Source organism: Thalia democratica, chromosome 2 (genome assembly GCF_965202585.1).
Source record: "Thalia democratica chromosome 2, ktThaDemo2.hap1.1, whole genome shotgun sequence".
NCBI classification, from domain to species: domain Eukaryota; kingdom Metazoa; phylum Chordata; class Thaliacea; order Salpida; family Salpidae; genus Thalia; species Thalia democratica.
Genome location: NC_139166.1, coordinates 64,140,251 through 64,156,812, shown reverse-complemented (window position 1 = coordinate 64,156,812; position 16,562 = coordinate 64,140,251). Strand labels below are relative to the sequence as shown.

Below are 16,562 nucleotides of genomic sequence, written 5' to 3'. Positions count from 1 at the left end.
TCAAAAATATAATCAATCATAAATCGAGTAGCATAGCTGATTTTTTAAACTCAAGATTAATTAAAAAAAAAAGAAAACAAATCCTTTAAGTTCAAGTTTTATGCTACAGCATTTTTTAGCGCTTAAGTATTTAAACATTAAGTAATAAATGTTTCATAAATCAGGAAACTTCTAAATTAAGACAATATTTCAAACAGAAAACCCAGCTATTATTAGGTGATAGAGTTAATATTATTATTCTTTATTGCATGTTTCACAGTCTGACTAACAAAAACTAATGGTTTTTTTATGTACTGTCTTATAGTTAAAAGTGCTAATAAAAACAATTAGTACCATAGTACGTTACAAATATTGTAAAACTATAGATTTTTATGTGTGTAGGTTAGAGTTTTGTTTTTAATTGGGACTATTTTTTGACAAGATTAACTAAATCCCTTGCTTTTTCGGTTGCCAACAAAGTCAGAAGATTAATCGCGTCTTTTTATTTGCGTAAAAAACCGAACTAAAGTTTTACCAGTATTTTTTTAAAGTATAAACTACTGTTTTACTTTTAGATGGGATGCAAATAAAGCTTTAAATGTTGACTCAGAAGACGAACGCTTACTTTGAAAAAAAGCTGACAAAGTTATCAATCAAAAATTGAAAGCTTAACAGAATTCCATCAAAAAACCGAACTAAAGTATACCCAAAGTGTTAACACTTTTTAACGTTTAGGTGGCATAAAAAAAGGGATTAAATAATAACTCATTGAAGTACACATTTCAATTAAAAGCATCCGATTCAAAAATCTCAACAGAACCACTTTTGTATTTTAAGAAAATTCGGTTCAATTTGTCGACCTGAAATCAAGCACAAACAATTTTTTTTTATAAAATTACAAACACAATTTGATTCGATCACACTCTCAACATGAAAACGCTTCAGTTAAAACATCAGCAATCTGTTCATTTGAGACATTTACCAATCTTGCAATGAATAGAGACATCAGTAGGTGTGTAAATTAACCAATAATAAGTGGCAAATTGAACATAGCAAACGTGGTTTTTTAATTGTTACGTATTTTTACCGTCTCGCACGTTAATTTTTGGGTGGTTTGAGTGCAATATAAAACTAGCCGCTTAATTAAGGAAGTTTCAGTGAAAGCGACTTATAAAGTACTTCACGGTCGGCAATATTTCAAAAAGCTGTGAGGTAAAGACTCATGGGTGTAAGAAGCTATCTTCAAACCCAGAATAAAACTTTTTTCATAAAACATAATAAAGCTTAAGCTGCTATTGTGTTTGTTTGAACTAACTCAGTCACTGTGCTTAAAATAAATTGGTGTAGGGAGCTACATGAAAAAATTTAAGTAAAAGTTAAATAAACCTAGTCAACATAGAATAAACGCCTATTAAAATTATTATGCTAGCCGATCACTTTTCGTCAAAAAATATTTATTTTAGTTGTTTTAATAAACAGTGGATAAAAGTTATTCATATTAACTAAAATACCAGTTTAAGTCAAGAACTAGTTATGTTATGAATTATGGATTCAACGTTGATAAAATAAACCTTTCTATCTTTTATGATCTGAAATAAAATATTAATCACCTTTGCAACGCTTTAAACTTCAACAAAATAAAGTCTTTAATTTAAGTTTATTTAGTTTTTCTAAACAAATGTGTAAAAAAAATAAGAAAACAAAATAATGAAATTATTAAAATAAATGCAATACTCATATAAAAAAACACAATAATTTCAAAACAAACATTATAAAAAATAAATTTTCAAATGATTTTGAATTTGGTTTTGAAAAATAGTAAGTGTATAAGATAAATGATAAAAGACAGTGTTTTGTATTTGAATGTGATTAGTTAAAAACAAAAACAAAAGTCAAACAGAAACGCAATTCATTAAACCTAATAAAGTACAAAATTGATTTTAAAAAAATCAGTTCTAATGATTTTTCTCTTTTTTTCATATTAATTTCTATTTAACAGTTATTTACAAATTAAAAAAAATGTTTTGAAATCTTTTATATACATAACTCCTAGTCATATTTTATATCTTTACCTGTAAATAACAAATTCATAATGGTTGTGCCTATAACAGGGTTGCCACTAGTTTTTTCAAATTTTTTTCCAGGTTTTCTAAATTTCTTCCAGGTTTTTAAAAGTACACATTTTTGGGCCTATTTTTAGTTTTAAGTTAATTTATATTTAAGAAACTGTGTTAAATAGTATAATTGAAAAGATACTGTAAAGTTACTTTAAATGTGTTTTTTAATAAAAAAATTGTTTGGTGATGACAAAAAATCTTAATTATATGATAGATTTTTTGTGTCAAATCAAAATTTTACAACTGAAAATGTTAAAATTATTAAAAACTCCAGGTTTTTTGATCAAAGTTCCAGGTTTTTCCAGGTTTTTTTTTTAATTTCTCAAATTCCAGGTTTTTCCAGGTAAAGTGGTAAAGTGGTACTGTGCTATAAGCTTATGAATTTAAAAATAATAATAAAATATAAAGATGGACTTATTGTAAAACAAAAACATAAAAAGCGGCATAGTGTAAACGTTTCAAAACTAAATATAAACATGATAACTAGATTCACAAAACAAAATAAAATGTTTGCATATATATGTGTGTGATAAAGCGAAAGGAGGCGTTTTTATTTAAGCAGCTCATTTGAAAAACCTATAAAACTGCTTCAATAAAATAAAAATAAAACACTGAAAAACTATAAAGGTTTGGTTAATTTTAAATTAGAATAGTTTGATTTTAACTACACAATGGCAATATTTTGTTCTGACCCAAACTTTTTTGACTTGACAAGGTTTAAAGAAAAAAAATTAAGTAACAGTTAACAATTTTTAATTTGTAAATAAAGTTAATCGGAAAATGGAAAAAACATTTGGTTTTTCATTAACTGTACTTAAATTCAACTCTGATGTGCAAAATATATGTTCATGAAATATTGGTCAAAATATTCAAATCAAAATAAAATATCACAAAAGATATTGCTGTGATGCTAAAAAGGTAAAAAAATGAAACTTGTGTTATTAACTCAAAAGTGAGTAATCACTAAATAGTTTTTTTACAACATTTTTTTTGGTTTTTGTCTAGATAAAAACCAAAAAGTTAAAAAAAGAAGTATTAAATGTTTGTGTTATTTTCTTTAAAATAATAAAGTTTCAAATTATTAAACTAAACATTTAATCTTTTTCAATTTAACGGCTGAACTAAATAACTTTATAATCCAATACGTTCAAATTATTGAAAATAAAACAATTTTTCATTAACAACTAAATTTAAATTATAGTTTTTTTTTGTCTAAGTTTAAGATCAATAAAAAAATGGAGTTTGATAAAATTTGAAGTAAAAATTAATCATTTTGTTCATACTAATAGTTAGCATATACGTTTTCAGTTTCAATTGTGTGCGTGGGAATATTGTTCGGTGTTGTAAGATAGTTGTCAGATGGGGAGTTTCCCCTCATCGAAGGTGAGCTACCAGGGACCGGCGATGACTGCCTGACCGGGGAAGATTGTCTGGAGGAATCAATTTATAATTCAAAATATGCGATTTAGCTGGGTTGTTCAAATTAAAGTAATTAAAATTCATAGCAGTTTACAGAAACTTAAGGGAGAAAAAAAATTATTAAAATATTACATTTATATTTGAGGTTCTAAATTGAACAAAAAGAGTTCTCAACTTATTTGAAAATAAGGAGACAAATATACAAGTTTAAGACTCGAAACTTTCTAAATATCATAATTTACAAATTCTAATTTACTTGTTTTGTTTTACTTTTTAGTATCTTCCATGTTTTGTTTTACTTTTTTTTCAGATTTAAATTGTAACTGAAGATCCCTTTTAGGGTGAAACTGAATTTTACAAATAAAATTTTGATTAATTAATGTTGTATTAAAATATTACGTGATATTTTGAGAAAATGACTTTCACATCTAGAAATATGCTGAATTGTAAACATTCAAACAATATGAGCAGTGCTTTAAAACAAATTTACCTTTAATACTTCAGTTTTCTACGGACTTATTTGTCAAAAACCAGAATATTAATTAAGTAAGGTAATTATAAAAATAATAAAAATAAAATTTAACCTTGGAGTCAGGCGGGGCGGTTGTTTTGTTGGGGCGGCCTGTAAAAAATAATAATTAATTTTATTAAATAGTAGGTTACAATAAAGTATACAGTAAATCAATGAAACTAGTACTAGTCTCAAAAATGTTTATAGTCAAAATATTAACTTTTTAAAAGTTTTTAACATTTTGAAAAACTTCGCTTTTACCAATTTTAACTTATTTACTTTATTATTTCAAATAAATATTAAGCTTAAATTGATTTTGTCTTTTTCTATAAAGTTAAATTTTCCATTTTCTATTTTATTTTTGATAAAAATAAATCAAACCATTTCTAGAATAACTAGTAGTTATGTAATAAAATTCCAGTCAATATGTAGTTTAAAATAATTAATAACATTTATAAAAATAAATCTAACTTTTTTTTAAATAATTTTAATGTAATAGTTTTCCAGTTAATATGTATTTTAAATAATTAACAACCTGTGTTGGAGGTTTAGCTGCCTCAATGTCAGCTTTTGATTTTTTCTTTCGTGGGATGATCGGTTTCCAACTTTCACCCTTGCACTGAGCCTTTGAATATATACGGATTTAATTTACATAAGTTAAAAAAAAAAGCAGAATAAACATGTTATCACTTTAAGTAATCACATGACGACTTTCAGCAAATAATAATACATACAATTATTTTGAAAATTAAGCCTTGTTGGATTGAACTAAATTTGTAGGTACAGTAGACTACCGCTTAAGTACGTAAATTGACCAAAAAGTGCGTACTTAGCACGGGTAGTGCGTACTTTTTGACGACATAGTATAATATGAAATTTAATTGTTTGTTTTCTTTCTTACAACTAGCCACCAAATAATTAAGCCAAATAAACAAGTCTTTTTATTTTAGTTAACATTTAATATTTAATTCTAATCTACAAAATTATTTTATAGATTCTAAATGATTTATTTTTTCTATAGAAAGTTTCTACATAATTAATACATACATTTAATATAGAAAGTCAATTTCAGTCAATGATATAAAAAAGAATATTGAGCCATAGTTTTTATTTTTTGTTTTGTTAGAGGGAAAGTACCAAACTACATTGTGTTTACCAAACATTTTCAAAACATCAATGTGTGTACATTTAAATTAAATTATGACTTAACTATGTTGTACATTTGTAGGTTTTTTTAACTTTGTCATCTAGATTTATTTATTTTATAGCATTACAGCTCAAATATTATTATTCTTTTCACTTTTCTGCAACCACTACATAAGTATTTAGTTTATTAACATTTAATAACAGGACTGTCACAATCTCTGGCCACTTAGACTACTCAGGATTACTCATCATAGTTTAAAAGTTGTAAAAAGTCTCAGGCTAACTCAGCAGGTTGGCCATTCTACCTTGAAACATAAAATAATCTGGAAAAACTTTATGATTTAAAATTTAGGCAAAAAAACTGGATTTATTAGAAGTTCTAATATAACATCCTTTATTTTGATAAATAAATTGTACATATAACGGCACAGTTACAAATGTAGATTGAATTGTATTAAAAAAAAATTCTAGTTTCGTTAACATAGTTATTAAAATTTGCTCTACAATGTTCATTAGTTCAACATCAAGCAACTCACAGTGACACTAAATCTTTTAAATGCTGTACTTGTCCAGAAGCCAGTTTTAAAAAATAAACAGTTTAAATTTAGTTTTATGTGATATTTGTTGGTAATGAAATAATTTTTTATTAAACTAAATAATTATTAATTTTTATGTTATAATTAGTTAAACAGTTTAAAGTCATTATTTTGCACCAAACTATGTTAATTTATAATTTTTTTATCGGTAATTTTAAGTAGAGTATACACTTTTTCTTCGATAATAAAAGTTTTTCGTAAAAAACTAAAGTTTCAATAAAACTGAATTTAAGCTTTAAATTATAAGTGTATTAAGGATATTACTAATAAAGTTATTTATCAAAAAGTATTTACTTAAACAAAAAACAAAACGTTTATATATATATATATGATTGCATATATAATTTAAAACTTGGATAGTTTGAATAAATCTAAAACTAGAATAATATTTCAGATAAAAAATATTTATCATCTTTTAGTATAAAAACATAAAACTAAACAGAATTAGTGACAAGTGACAATATTTAATTAAAAGTTTATAAATCATGGACATAACTAAAATATTTGTATTTAAATATTTGAAAACATATTTAAAATATCAATTGTAAAATTTTTAAACAAAGTGTACAGTGTTCGAGAAAAAAATAATTTTCAATTCTTTTTAAAAAATACACATGAACTAATTTGATTAAAACTTAACACAAAATTTTTATAAAATTTAAAAATAAAAACTTTTACAGTTATCCTTTTTGTACTCACACGCTTTGAATACAAATAATTTATGATTATATTGTTAAACGTACTTTTGTTATTTAAATGTGCACATTTCCAATTTTTTATTTACCTTATCCACTAAGAAAAGCTATAACATTTATAAGATGTTTACATCATTAAAAGCTCAAAACATGTCTTTAAATTAAAAGGGCGCTATAAAAAAATGTGTATATATAACATAAATTGCTTTAAAGTTTTTCAAATACTTTTTTATCTGTATCACCAAATAAAACTAAAACAGACCACTTGAATTTTAAAAGCTTGAATTCTAATTCTAATGAAATTACAAAAAATTATAAAAGTTTAATCAGCAACAAGTGTAAAATTCAAATAGGGAAAACGTTTTTACATTTTAAATGTAATACAGAAAACTACAACTCTATACCAGTTTGTCAAATTTTTTTTATCAGCGCACTTTAAGATCAGACTGAACAATTTATATCAATAATAAAACAATACTGGCATGCAATTACCAACAATAACAAATATTCATTACATAAAAATAAATTAACATTACAATCTAACTTTCATGTAAATAATATTTTGATAAATAGTAGTTTATCAACTTTTATTAGCAATAAAAAATACTATAATTCAAAAACAGTTTAAATTAAAACAAACTAAATCGTTTAAATGTTAGTTTAATAAAAAGTAGTTTATCATACTTTTATCAGCAATAAAAAAATAGTATAATTAAAAAAATAATTTAAATTCGACGAACTAACAATCATGTAAATGAGCGAAGCAAGCAAGATTCCGGATCCTCCCAGGAAAGACGGGATGCAAAGAAATGTGGGGATGATTAACCTGTTTTGACGTCATAATACAATCATTTATTTGATACGTTGTAATTCTTTTTATTTTTAATGTTGTATATAAAATTATACTTTTTAATCAGTTTTAAATTTTAGACTTAAGTGTTTTTTGTAAAACCAATTATTTAGTATAAATTATGTAGGTCACATAATTTTAAAGCAATATGCTTTAAATTATTATTTTTGTTATTGATAGGACTGTTTTAGACATAAAAAATTAAACTTTTTTGTAAGTTTAGTTTTTATTTGAATTCAATATTTAATGTTGTTTTGTTGAATACGCTCTGTTTACTAAGCTGCAAGTCACAAAAATTTGAAACATAAAGTATTTATATTAAATTATTGTTTTATTTTTGAGTAGAAACATCTTAATTTAAAACGTTTGTTGTAAGTTTTTGATAAAAAACTTCTCTCTTGTTGTGGTTTTTAATTTTAGTTTGTTCTTTTTTGAGAAGAAAATATACTGCAAGGGGTTGATAGTTGTAAAAAATCATAAAAAAATCGTACTAAGCCCCTTAAAATTTGTATCCTTATTAAAACATAAATTAAAAAACACAAAAAAAATTAAAAGAGCGATTTATGTGTCAAAAAATATTAAAAGTAAGTTATAAAATGTGCTATAAAGCAGTAGGTTGTGTTTTACAAGGAAATTAATATGCATACTGTCACCTAATTACCTGACGTTTATTCATACTCGACTATGCCTTCAAATTTGAGTTTACGTGTTATGAAATGCGTGTTACATTATTCATAAATATGTAACATAAGTAGAACATTTTTATTTATGACTTGAAGATAAAATCTAACTTTTGATATTTTAAACTGATAGAAGTAAGTAGCCTTATGTTCATTTGTCATAAAAAATATGCTTTTAATTATGTAAAAATATTAATTAACATATAAACAATTTTCGATGCATAAAATTCTATAATAGTTCATTTTTTAGTATAAAATACAATTTACTACTATGTTAATAAAACTTCTTTTTTCTTGTAACTTTATAACATTGAAAAATTATTTATCATTTCTTTTTTAACACCACTTGTATAAAACTGGAACAAATTTAATTGGCGGATAATACCACAAAAATTTACTAAACACAAAAAACTATTTGTTTCAACCGCTATAAAATATATACTTCACACAATTTAAATTAAGTCACGTAACAGTAAAATTTCCATTGTAAATGAATGTCATTAGAAAAAGTCCTTTAAGTTTCTGACTTTAGCCACGGATTATAATTAACAGCAAATAGATTTTAGTAACTATTTGAGTCAAAATTACATAAAACTGTAATGAACTTATGAATCTAAAAAGTTTAAAAAGTAGAATTTAAAACAGTTTCAGTTTAAGAATGTTCCTGTAGAAAACTTTTATTTTCACTTTTTAAAACAATAAAAAATTGATACTTTAGGTATTAAAACTTTGATTCGTAGATAATAAGTTCTATTAAGTTACGTTTATAATAAACATTTTACAGAGAAAAGTTGTAATACTTTTATTTTTAATAAAATATATAAACTTAAAAAAAGCTTTTATACTGCATATAACATTCATAATAACCAACAAAAGTGGTAAAAGTTAAACTGCTTTAGTAATCTAAAATATTTTTAACATTATTACTTTTAGTACCATAACATTGTGTATAAACTTAACAAAAAGAAGTTTAATGTACTCAACCATAAAGTTTCTTTTGTTCGTTTTGTCCGTCATAAAACAAAATTAAAAACTGTTTTTTTTTATTACTTACGTTTAAATATCCTTTTAAGCAGTCTTAAACCTAAAGTTTAGCGTACTTTTTTTTAAAGAAATGAGAACTTTTCAGCTTAAAAAAGCGAAATGAAAACATGTTTTGTATCACAAACACAAAGTACAAATATTTATCAAATTAAATTACAGTTTATAAAGCTGGAATACTTTAATCGTTTTGTTTACAATCGTGGTATTTTTTGTTTAGAAAAAAAAAACATGTTTTTTTAGTGTTTTAAATTCTTATAAAGTTTTTTATTAAAAAAAACTTAACCTTATACTTTACAAATTATATTTCAATGTCAAAGAACTTTTACAAACCTGTTAAAATACATTTTTATGTTGTTCACAGAACTTTAAACAATTATAATTCTTGCCAAGTAAAATACTGCTAAAACATATCAAAAAATAAGTTTCCATATTTTTATTTATCATAAAGCTTATATCCATAAATTATTTCTGTTTCTCATACTTACTTCAGCACAAAGAACTTTAAATGTCATAGAAGTCGTTACAAATGTGTTTAAGGAAATTCACAGAACTAACGCAATTTATATTATAATTAAATACAAATATGTTTAACAAAATTCACAGAATTACGAAAATGTATATAATAGTTATACACAAATGTTTTTAACAAAATATTTGCAAAACCCACATAATGTATATTACAATTAATTACAAATAAGTTTAATAAAATTCACAGAATTAAAAAAATGTATTTCATAATTAAGTACAAATGTGCTTAAAAATATTCACAGAAAAAACAAAATGTTTATTAAAATTAAGTACAAATGTTTTTAATTAAATACACGCAAAACTCACACAATGTATGTTATAATTATGTACAAGTTTACAGTTTTTGCTAGTTAAAGCACGGCACAAACTAATTTTTAAGAATCATATTTGTTTTTTATAGTTATAAACATTTCATTTTTAAAGTTATCTTTTTACTTTAAGTTGTTACAGTAACAACATTTTAAATTTCGTACAAGTAGTATTATAGAAAAAAATGCTAAACTTACACAATGTACATTATTATTCTTGCCAAATAATTGGAGAGAAATCCAACTTTCATCACCACGTTGGTTAGAATGGTTTGATGTCTGTTAGAAATATTTAATATTACTTTTTAGTGCGACAGGTATTAAACAGAAATTTGAGACATGATTTATCAAAAACATTTTTATGCAAACAAGTTGAATATTTTTCAGCTAACCCTTATTAAATACTTTTGTTGGCAACTAACTTTAAAATAAATGCTGAGTAATAAAACAGTTGTAGACTTTATCAGAAAATACTCAATTAAGAAAACGAAGCAAATCAATAATTAGAGATAGACTAACAGTCTAAAATTACATAGCTATAAATTAATTAGTATTTTAACTAAATTAAGCATACGTGCATAATCAAAGTAAAACAAACAATAAGTAAAATAAAATGAGCGACAAGCGACATTTATAACAACTTATAAATATTAGATTTATAAACGTACTGTTGCTTGCATAAATTAGGTACAAACATTTTTATAAACAAATATTCTAAAACGCCTAGATGATAATCGTTATGATCATCATCATATGATTAATCCTTATGATTAATCGTCATAAAGATTTCGTTTAGTTAAAACTGAAAAATGACTGTCAATATAATCCTTTGCACAATCATAATTGTTTGACAATAGTTCAGCTATCGAAAATGACCTATTAGATGGTTCACTCAAAGCGATGTCCATCCAATTTCTAAGGGATTTTGAAGTACGTTGGTCTCTTCTAATATGAAAAACGTTTTTAAACTAGAAATATTTTGTTTTCAACTCTAAAATTTATTACTTGATTTTTTATTTATCTATTCCATAAATACTTTTTCGCTTGTATTTTTCAAAAGATTGAAGTTAATTTTAGAAAAAAGGTTTCAATTTCAATTTTATTTTCTTGAAATTATTTTTTTAAACTCTTTTTTAGTTTTAGTTTTTTTAAGCAACAACCATGTTATTAATACTTAGTTAATCAAAATAATTTAACAGCTTGTAGTTAGATTTAGAAGCAAAGTGTGACGTCATATACATGACGTTTAGGAAGCTGAGGTGGATGACTCACCGCGGTTTGTTTCGGGGTAGAAAAATAAAATAAGTTGTAGTGAGTTTACTTTGTGTAAAAAAAATATGTTTACTGATACAATAAAAACAACTTTTTAATTTTTACATAGTTTACACATTTCAACCAACTTCAGAGCACTTACCTTTTTGTTGAATATGTGAGCACATAAAATTTAATTTGAAAACTATGCTTCACCACAAAAGATTTTGTCTATTTTTTGTGTAAAAAAAAACAATTTATTTGTTTAATAAACAAGTTATAGAGAAGATAGGGTTATAGCTGGCTTTTAACTTATAAAAAACTAACGAACTTTGAAATTATTTTTGTGGTATTTATTAGCAAATTCAAAGGTTAATAATAAATAAATTTGATTGAATCACTTAAAAAAAGATACCATAAAATATATGTTTTCAAACCAAATGTTTTAAAATTTTTGTAAAACCATTTCAATATAGATAGATAAATCTTAACCAAAGTATAAAAAACGTAGCACAGTGAATACTTTAAAAGTTATAAAAAGTTACTTAAAAATTTTAAACCAATGTTTATCTCCAATGTCGACGACAATACTAACCCCTTTGTTAAGACAGTAAACAATTAAATTTTTAGTAAGAACATTTGCTGTAATAAAAAGTCAGTTAATAAATTAGAAACATCAATTAAAACATACTCTCTCATCCAAGCGTTTCCTTTAGTTTTTTGTCCCCTCGGGTATTCAATCATGGATATAAGCATGCCAAATATTCTGTAAAAAAAACAGGTTTCGTTTTACAATAAACATGGTTTACACAATCTTAAACAAAAAGTAGTCAAAAAAAAATAATATGAAAACAGTTTCATGTGTGTAGAACTGTCTACCTTTCAACCTTAATAAGTTACCTAAAGTTATAGAGAAAAAATAACAATGTTTTCAATTCAGCTTGACAAATTATTTTTGTTAACAAACTATTAAACAAAAATATTAAAATTATAAGACTGTTAAACACACAACTGCATAGATTTTCAACAATTTTTTTTCCACACTTATTCAAGTTAACAAGACTGTTTTTAACACATGAAAGTTTTATTTGATTTTTTTAATAATAAACGTATTTAAAAACATAATCTTCAATTTAACGAAAAAAGTTGCGGTGACCCGTGTTACTTTGACTAATTTTACTAATTTTTTGATAGTTTTTACAAAATAAAAACATTTTTCAAGTCGTCATACCTAGAATGTACAAAATTTTGAAAAAGTTTAAAACTACTTTCAATAAATGAACTGTATTGAAAGAGAAGCTTACCAAAGTTTCACAAGAGAAAACAAGTTAATCTAATTTAGCCTGATTTCAAATAGTTTTAATTTTTAAATTTAATTTGATAGAAAAACTAATATTTTTATTTTAACTGAACATTTACTAAACTTTTAGAATTTAGCTAACCATTAGATAAAGCAACTGAAATCTTTAAACACTATAAACAACAATTTAAAAGTATACAGAAGTAAAATTTGAAAAAAAAAAATTGTGTTAAGTTACATGTTTATAGAAAATAAAAAAAGTTTAAACAAAAAATACTTAAAACATATAAAATATACATCAGGGTCTTTAAGTTAGTCTTTAAAACTTTGAAAACTAAAATTAAAAAAATCTTGTAACTATAGTATTATTTTCATGTTAAAATGTACATAAAATTTCTAAATGGTTTAAGAACACAACTTTGGATGCTTTAAGTACAGAAAAAGCTCATCAGAAAATATTCTACAGATAACTTACAATAAAAAGATGTCAATACATAAGTAAATTAAATATGAAACTTATTAAGGTAAAGTAATATAATTCTAGATATCAAAATATTTCTAAAAAGTTGAATTAACTTGCTGTGTTGAATATTACTACATATTTAAGAAAATGTCTTTATAAAACAGCCAGCATATAAAACTAACATTGAGTAGATTCCAATGGGAGTCCAGAACCTGAAGGACTTGTCAGGTTTGTCCTGATAGACATTGTCGCCGACAACCATGACCACTCCTCCGATTGTCAGCACTGTTGGTTGGTTTGAGTATAAATAATTAGAAATTTTATCAATATTTTAAGTTTGTACTACTATAATGTCCAGAAAATTCCAAGTACTAACATACTACAAACAAAAGTTTTAAGAACCCTTTTGTTCAGTTCAATCTGAAAGTCAAAAGATGTACTTAAAAAATACAAAAGTGAGTTTTTGTAACAAAAAATTACAACGTGATTCTTAGTTTGATAATTAATAATCATATTGTTATTTATTTTATAATAGTTTAGGTTTAGAAAAGTATATTTTTAATAATTACTAACAGTTAATTATTCTATAATAATTAAATTTATGATAGTATTTTTTATGATGGTTACTACATTTATTTTAATTAATCGTGGATCATGGAAGACTTTTTAGAAAAGTGCAGACCGCAAAAATTTTTGTTACCAAATGTTAATTTGTGTAAAAAAATCTTGAACCCTCAGTAGCCTTAAGTTATTTAAGGGCATGGGGGTTAACACCTCTTTTTTTTTGAAATTTGATCTTATTTTATATAGTTTTAATAAGCTACAAGATGCTAACTAAACCGCCTATTAAACTTAATCCAATTTTTATCTACAGCTTTTAAAAGATAAGCAATTAAATTTGCAGACTTTAACAAATTTCTTATGGAAGATGCAGTCTAAAATGGCTAAAATAGATTATTTCATAAAAATTTTCTTCTCCTAAAGCTTTTAAGCAACTGTTTTAAAACTTTTTCAATCTTTTTTTTATTTACAAGTTGTGGATCTTTTATTCACATTTTAAAGTTTCTTATAAAAGTTTTGTTTATAGAAACAAACAAAAAAATGTTTTAAACATTTTGATAATAATCTTTTTTTTTATAAATGCGTTTTTCATATGAGTTTTTCTTATCATTGAAAACAATTATTTTTTCAAGTATAAAGTAAAATGCTGAAAATATAATAAAGATAGGATTTTTGTACTTAACATCAATAGATTGTTTTTTTCTATTAAAGATATAAATAGTATAGGGGTGGGCGAAGTACAGCCTGCCGGCAGTAACATATTATTTACTTTAAAAAAAGTTGTGCAAATAAAAATAAAACTAAAACATAAAATAACTTGTTTTATTTTCATTAAACAGTAGCGCTTGTCAAATGTGTCATTCAAAAAAATATAATTTTTCAACTTTTAAGTAAATTTATTTAAATTTAATTGGCTTGCAAAAGACATTTTCTGGTAAATTTAGTCTAAAAACTACAGAATATTTATACTTTAACTTTTTTAAATAAAAGCTAATGCTAATTTTGTAAAAGTGTTAAAACCTACCCATATGCCCTAAACAAAATAATATATATGGAATATTGGTAAAGGAAAAAATTTCTTACACTTATTGACTTGTCTGATTAAAAACTATTCCTTTTTTTAGTATGTTTATGATTTTAGGATTTAATAAAATTTATATTTAAACATTAGTCTTATTCTATTTAGTTAAAAAAGGTAAAATGTTTGTATATTTAGCCTACAACCTAATTTGCTGTAATAACAAACATTTGCTAAAATTCTCAAAAGATTAATATATCAATAAACATTTGGAAGTTAAAATACAACTACTGATAGTTTTCTTTTATTTAATTGGGTGTGTAAAGTCTGTATAAATATATATTTTAAATGCATTTATAAATGATATATTAAAAAAGATGAATACATGAAAACTGAAAAATAATTTGAAGAGTAAAAACTTAATTTAAAAATTATGAGTTCTATGAGACTACATAACAACTTATACAATAAAAACTGTATAAAAAAACATATTTGTTTAAAAACAATAAATTGTAACTATTAATCCTTAATTGCACTTCTTTTAACTAAAAAAGGGAGAAAATATGTCTCATTAAAACGTAACAAAATACAATAAGTACTAGATTATTATGTTTATTTTATTAGCAGTAACTGGACAGCAGGGCATCTTATTTGTAGTTAATTAATTATATTTAGTACTAAAATGTAATTTTTATTTCAATATATTTACCGTAACTGGACAGCAGGGCAGTCTCATTCGCCCACATTTGCCACAAGATCGACCTTTTTTGCTCTTCTGGCATATTATTTATTTATATCTGTTACAAAATTTGAAAATAAAAAACATTTTTGTTTAAAAATTTCTATCAAACACTACTAGTTAAAAGAATTTTGACTTTTTTGCTTTCTGGCATATTATTTGTTTTTATATTTGTTTGTTACAGTATTTAAAAATGTTAATTAACTTGTTATTTACTGATTATTAAACACTACAACTAAAAAGAATTGATGTTTTTCGAACATCTTACTTACATTTTAAATTTCTGTGTATTTAATTTTAATATTTTTTTTATATATCAAAAATGAAATATTAAAATGTAGCATGTTTTTTTCTATAACTTAAAAGTAAGTAAAAAAAGATTAAAGATTAATTTTTATTTTTCTCTTTTTCATTAAATATATCAATAGTTTACCTCAAGCACAAATGCACAAGTGTTTTTGTTAATCACAGGATGGCAAAGTGTTTTTGAAAGTTAATTAAAGAGTTTTTGAATTTGTTTAAAGACTTTTAAAATTAAAACTATGCATTTTCTTAGCATACTTTGAAAACTGTATAAGAACATTTTAAAATTTAGAAATAATTTAGCTTTAAATATAATACTTATTTATTTGTTTACAAACAATATACTCAAACATTATTATCAAAAACTAAAAAAAAACTGTAGAAAGTTAACTATGAATAAATACAAAAAAAAACCTTAAAAAGTTTTTTATTTATCAAGACTATAAAACTAATTAGGACTATTTAGATAAAAGTGAAGTTTCCATTTCAAGTAGTTCAAAGATAATGCTGTCATTTTTTAATTTTGAAACTAAACTTTAAGCAAGTTGTGTACATTAATTTAAAGTATGTTAGATTGTTTTATATAAACATTTAAAAGAATTTAAGTTTTGGAAAAAAAAAATGTTTTAATTTATTTTTTACCTTGTTTGAAAAAAAAAGTAAATTGGTTAAAACTATTCTAAACTAAAAAAATAGTGTAACAAGGTATCCTATTGCTTTACAACTTTTCTAACAAAGAAAAAACTCATTCTCTAATACAAAGCCAATAAATTGATTATATAAAAGAACCTAAAAAAAGAAAAATTTGTTAATTTTATCAAATTAAAATTACTAATTGTTTGCAAACGTACAAAGTTTTTATTACTATAAACTATTAAAATGATAAAAACCATTGTAAAAACAGTAAGTAAGGTGTTTATAATTAAGAACTATTAAAATAAAATTTAAATTTTGAAAAATCTCAAAGCCAAAATATGTTATCTAAAAAAATTCTAACCAACATACAAACCCTTACACCATACTTAAAAAATTGAGTATGCTTTTTGAAAATCAA

At 23.6% G+C, this 16,562-nt stretch overlaps 1 protein-coding gene across 1 annotated transcript; it reads right to left on the bottom strand.

Annotated features, from left to right (window-relative positions):
• Positions 1-3,216: 3,216 nt before the first annotated feature.
• LOC145829872 (cytochrome b-245 light chain-like) lies at positions 3,217-15,265 on the bottom strand. Its single transcript, XM_082937748.1, has 8 exons — positions 15,176-15,265; positions 13,070-13,172; positions 11,816-11,890; positions 10,072-10,152; positions 7,208-7,289; positions 4,562-4,651; positions 4,100-4,137; positions 3,217-3,526 (listed from the first exon to the last, which is right to left on the bottom strand). Exons 1-8 carry the CDS (start codon positions 15,246-15,248, stop codon positions 3,379-3,381), a joined length of 690 nt encoding a protein of 229 aa, XP_082793874.1. The 5' UTR covers positions 15,249-15,265; the 3' UTR covers positions 3,217-3,378.
• Between the last annotated feature and the right edge of the window lie 1,297 nt (positions 15,266-16,562).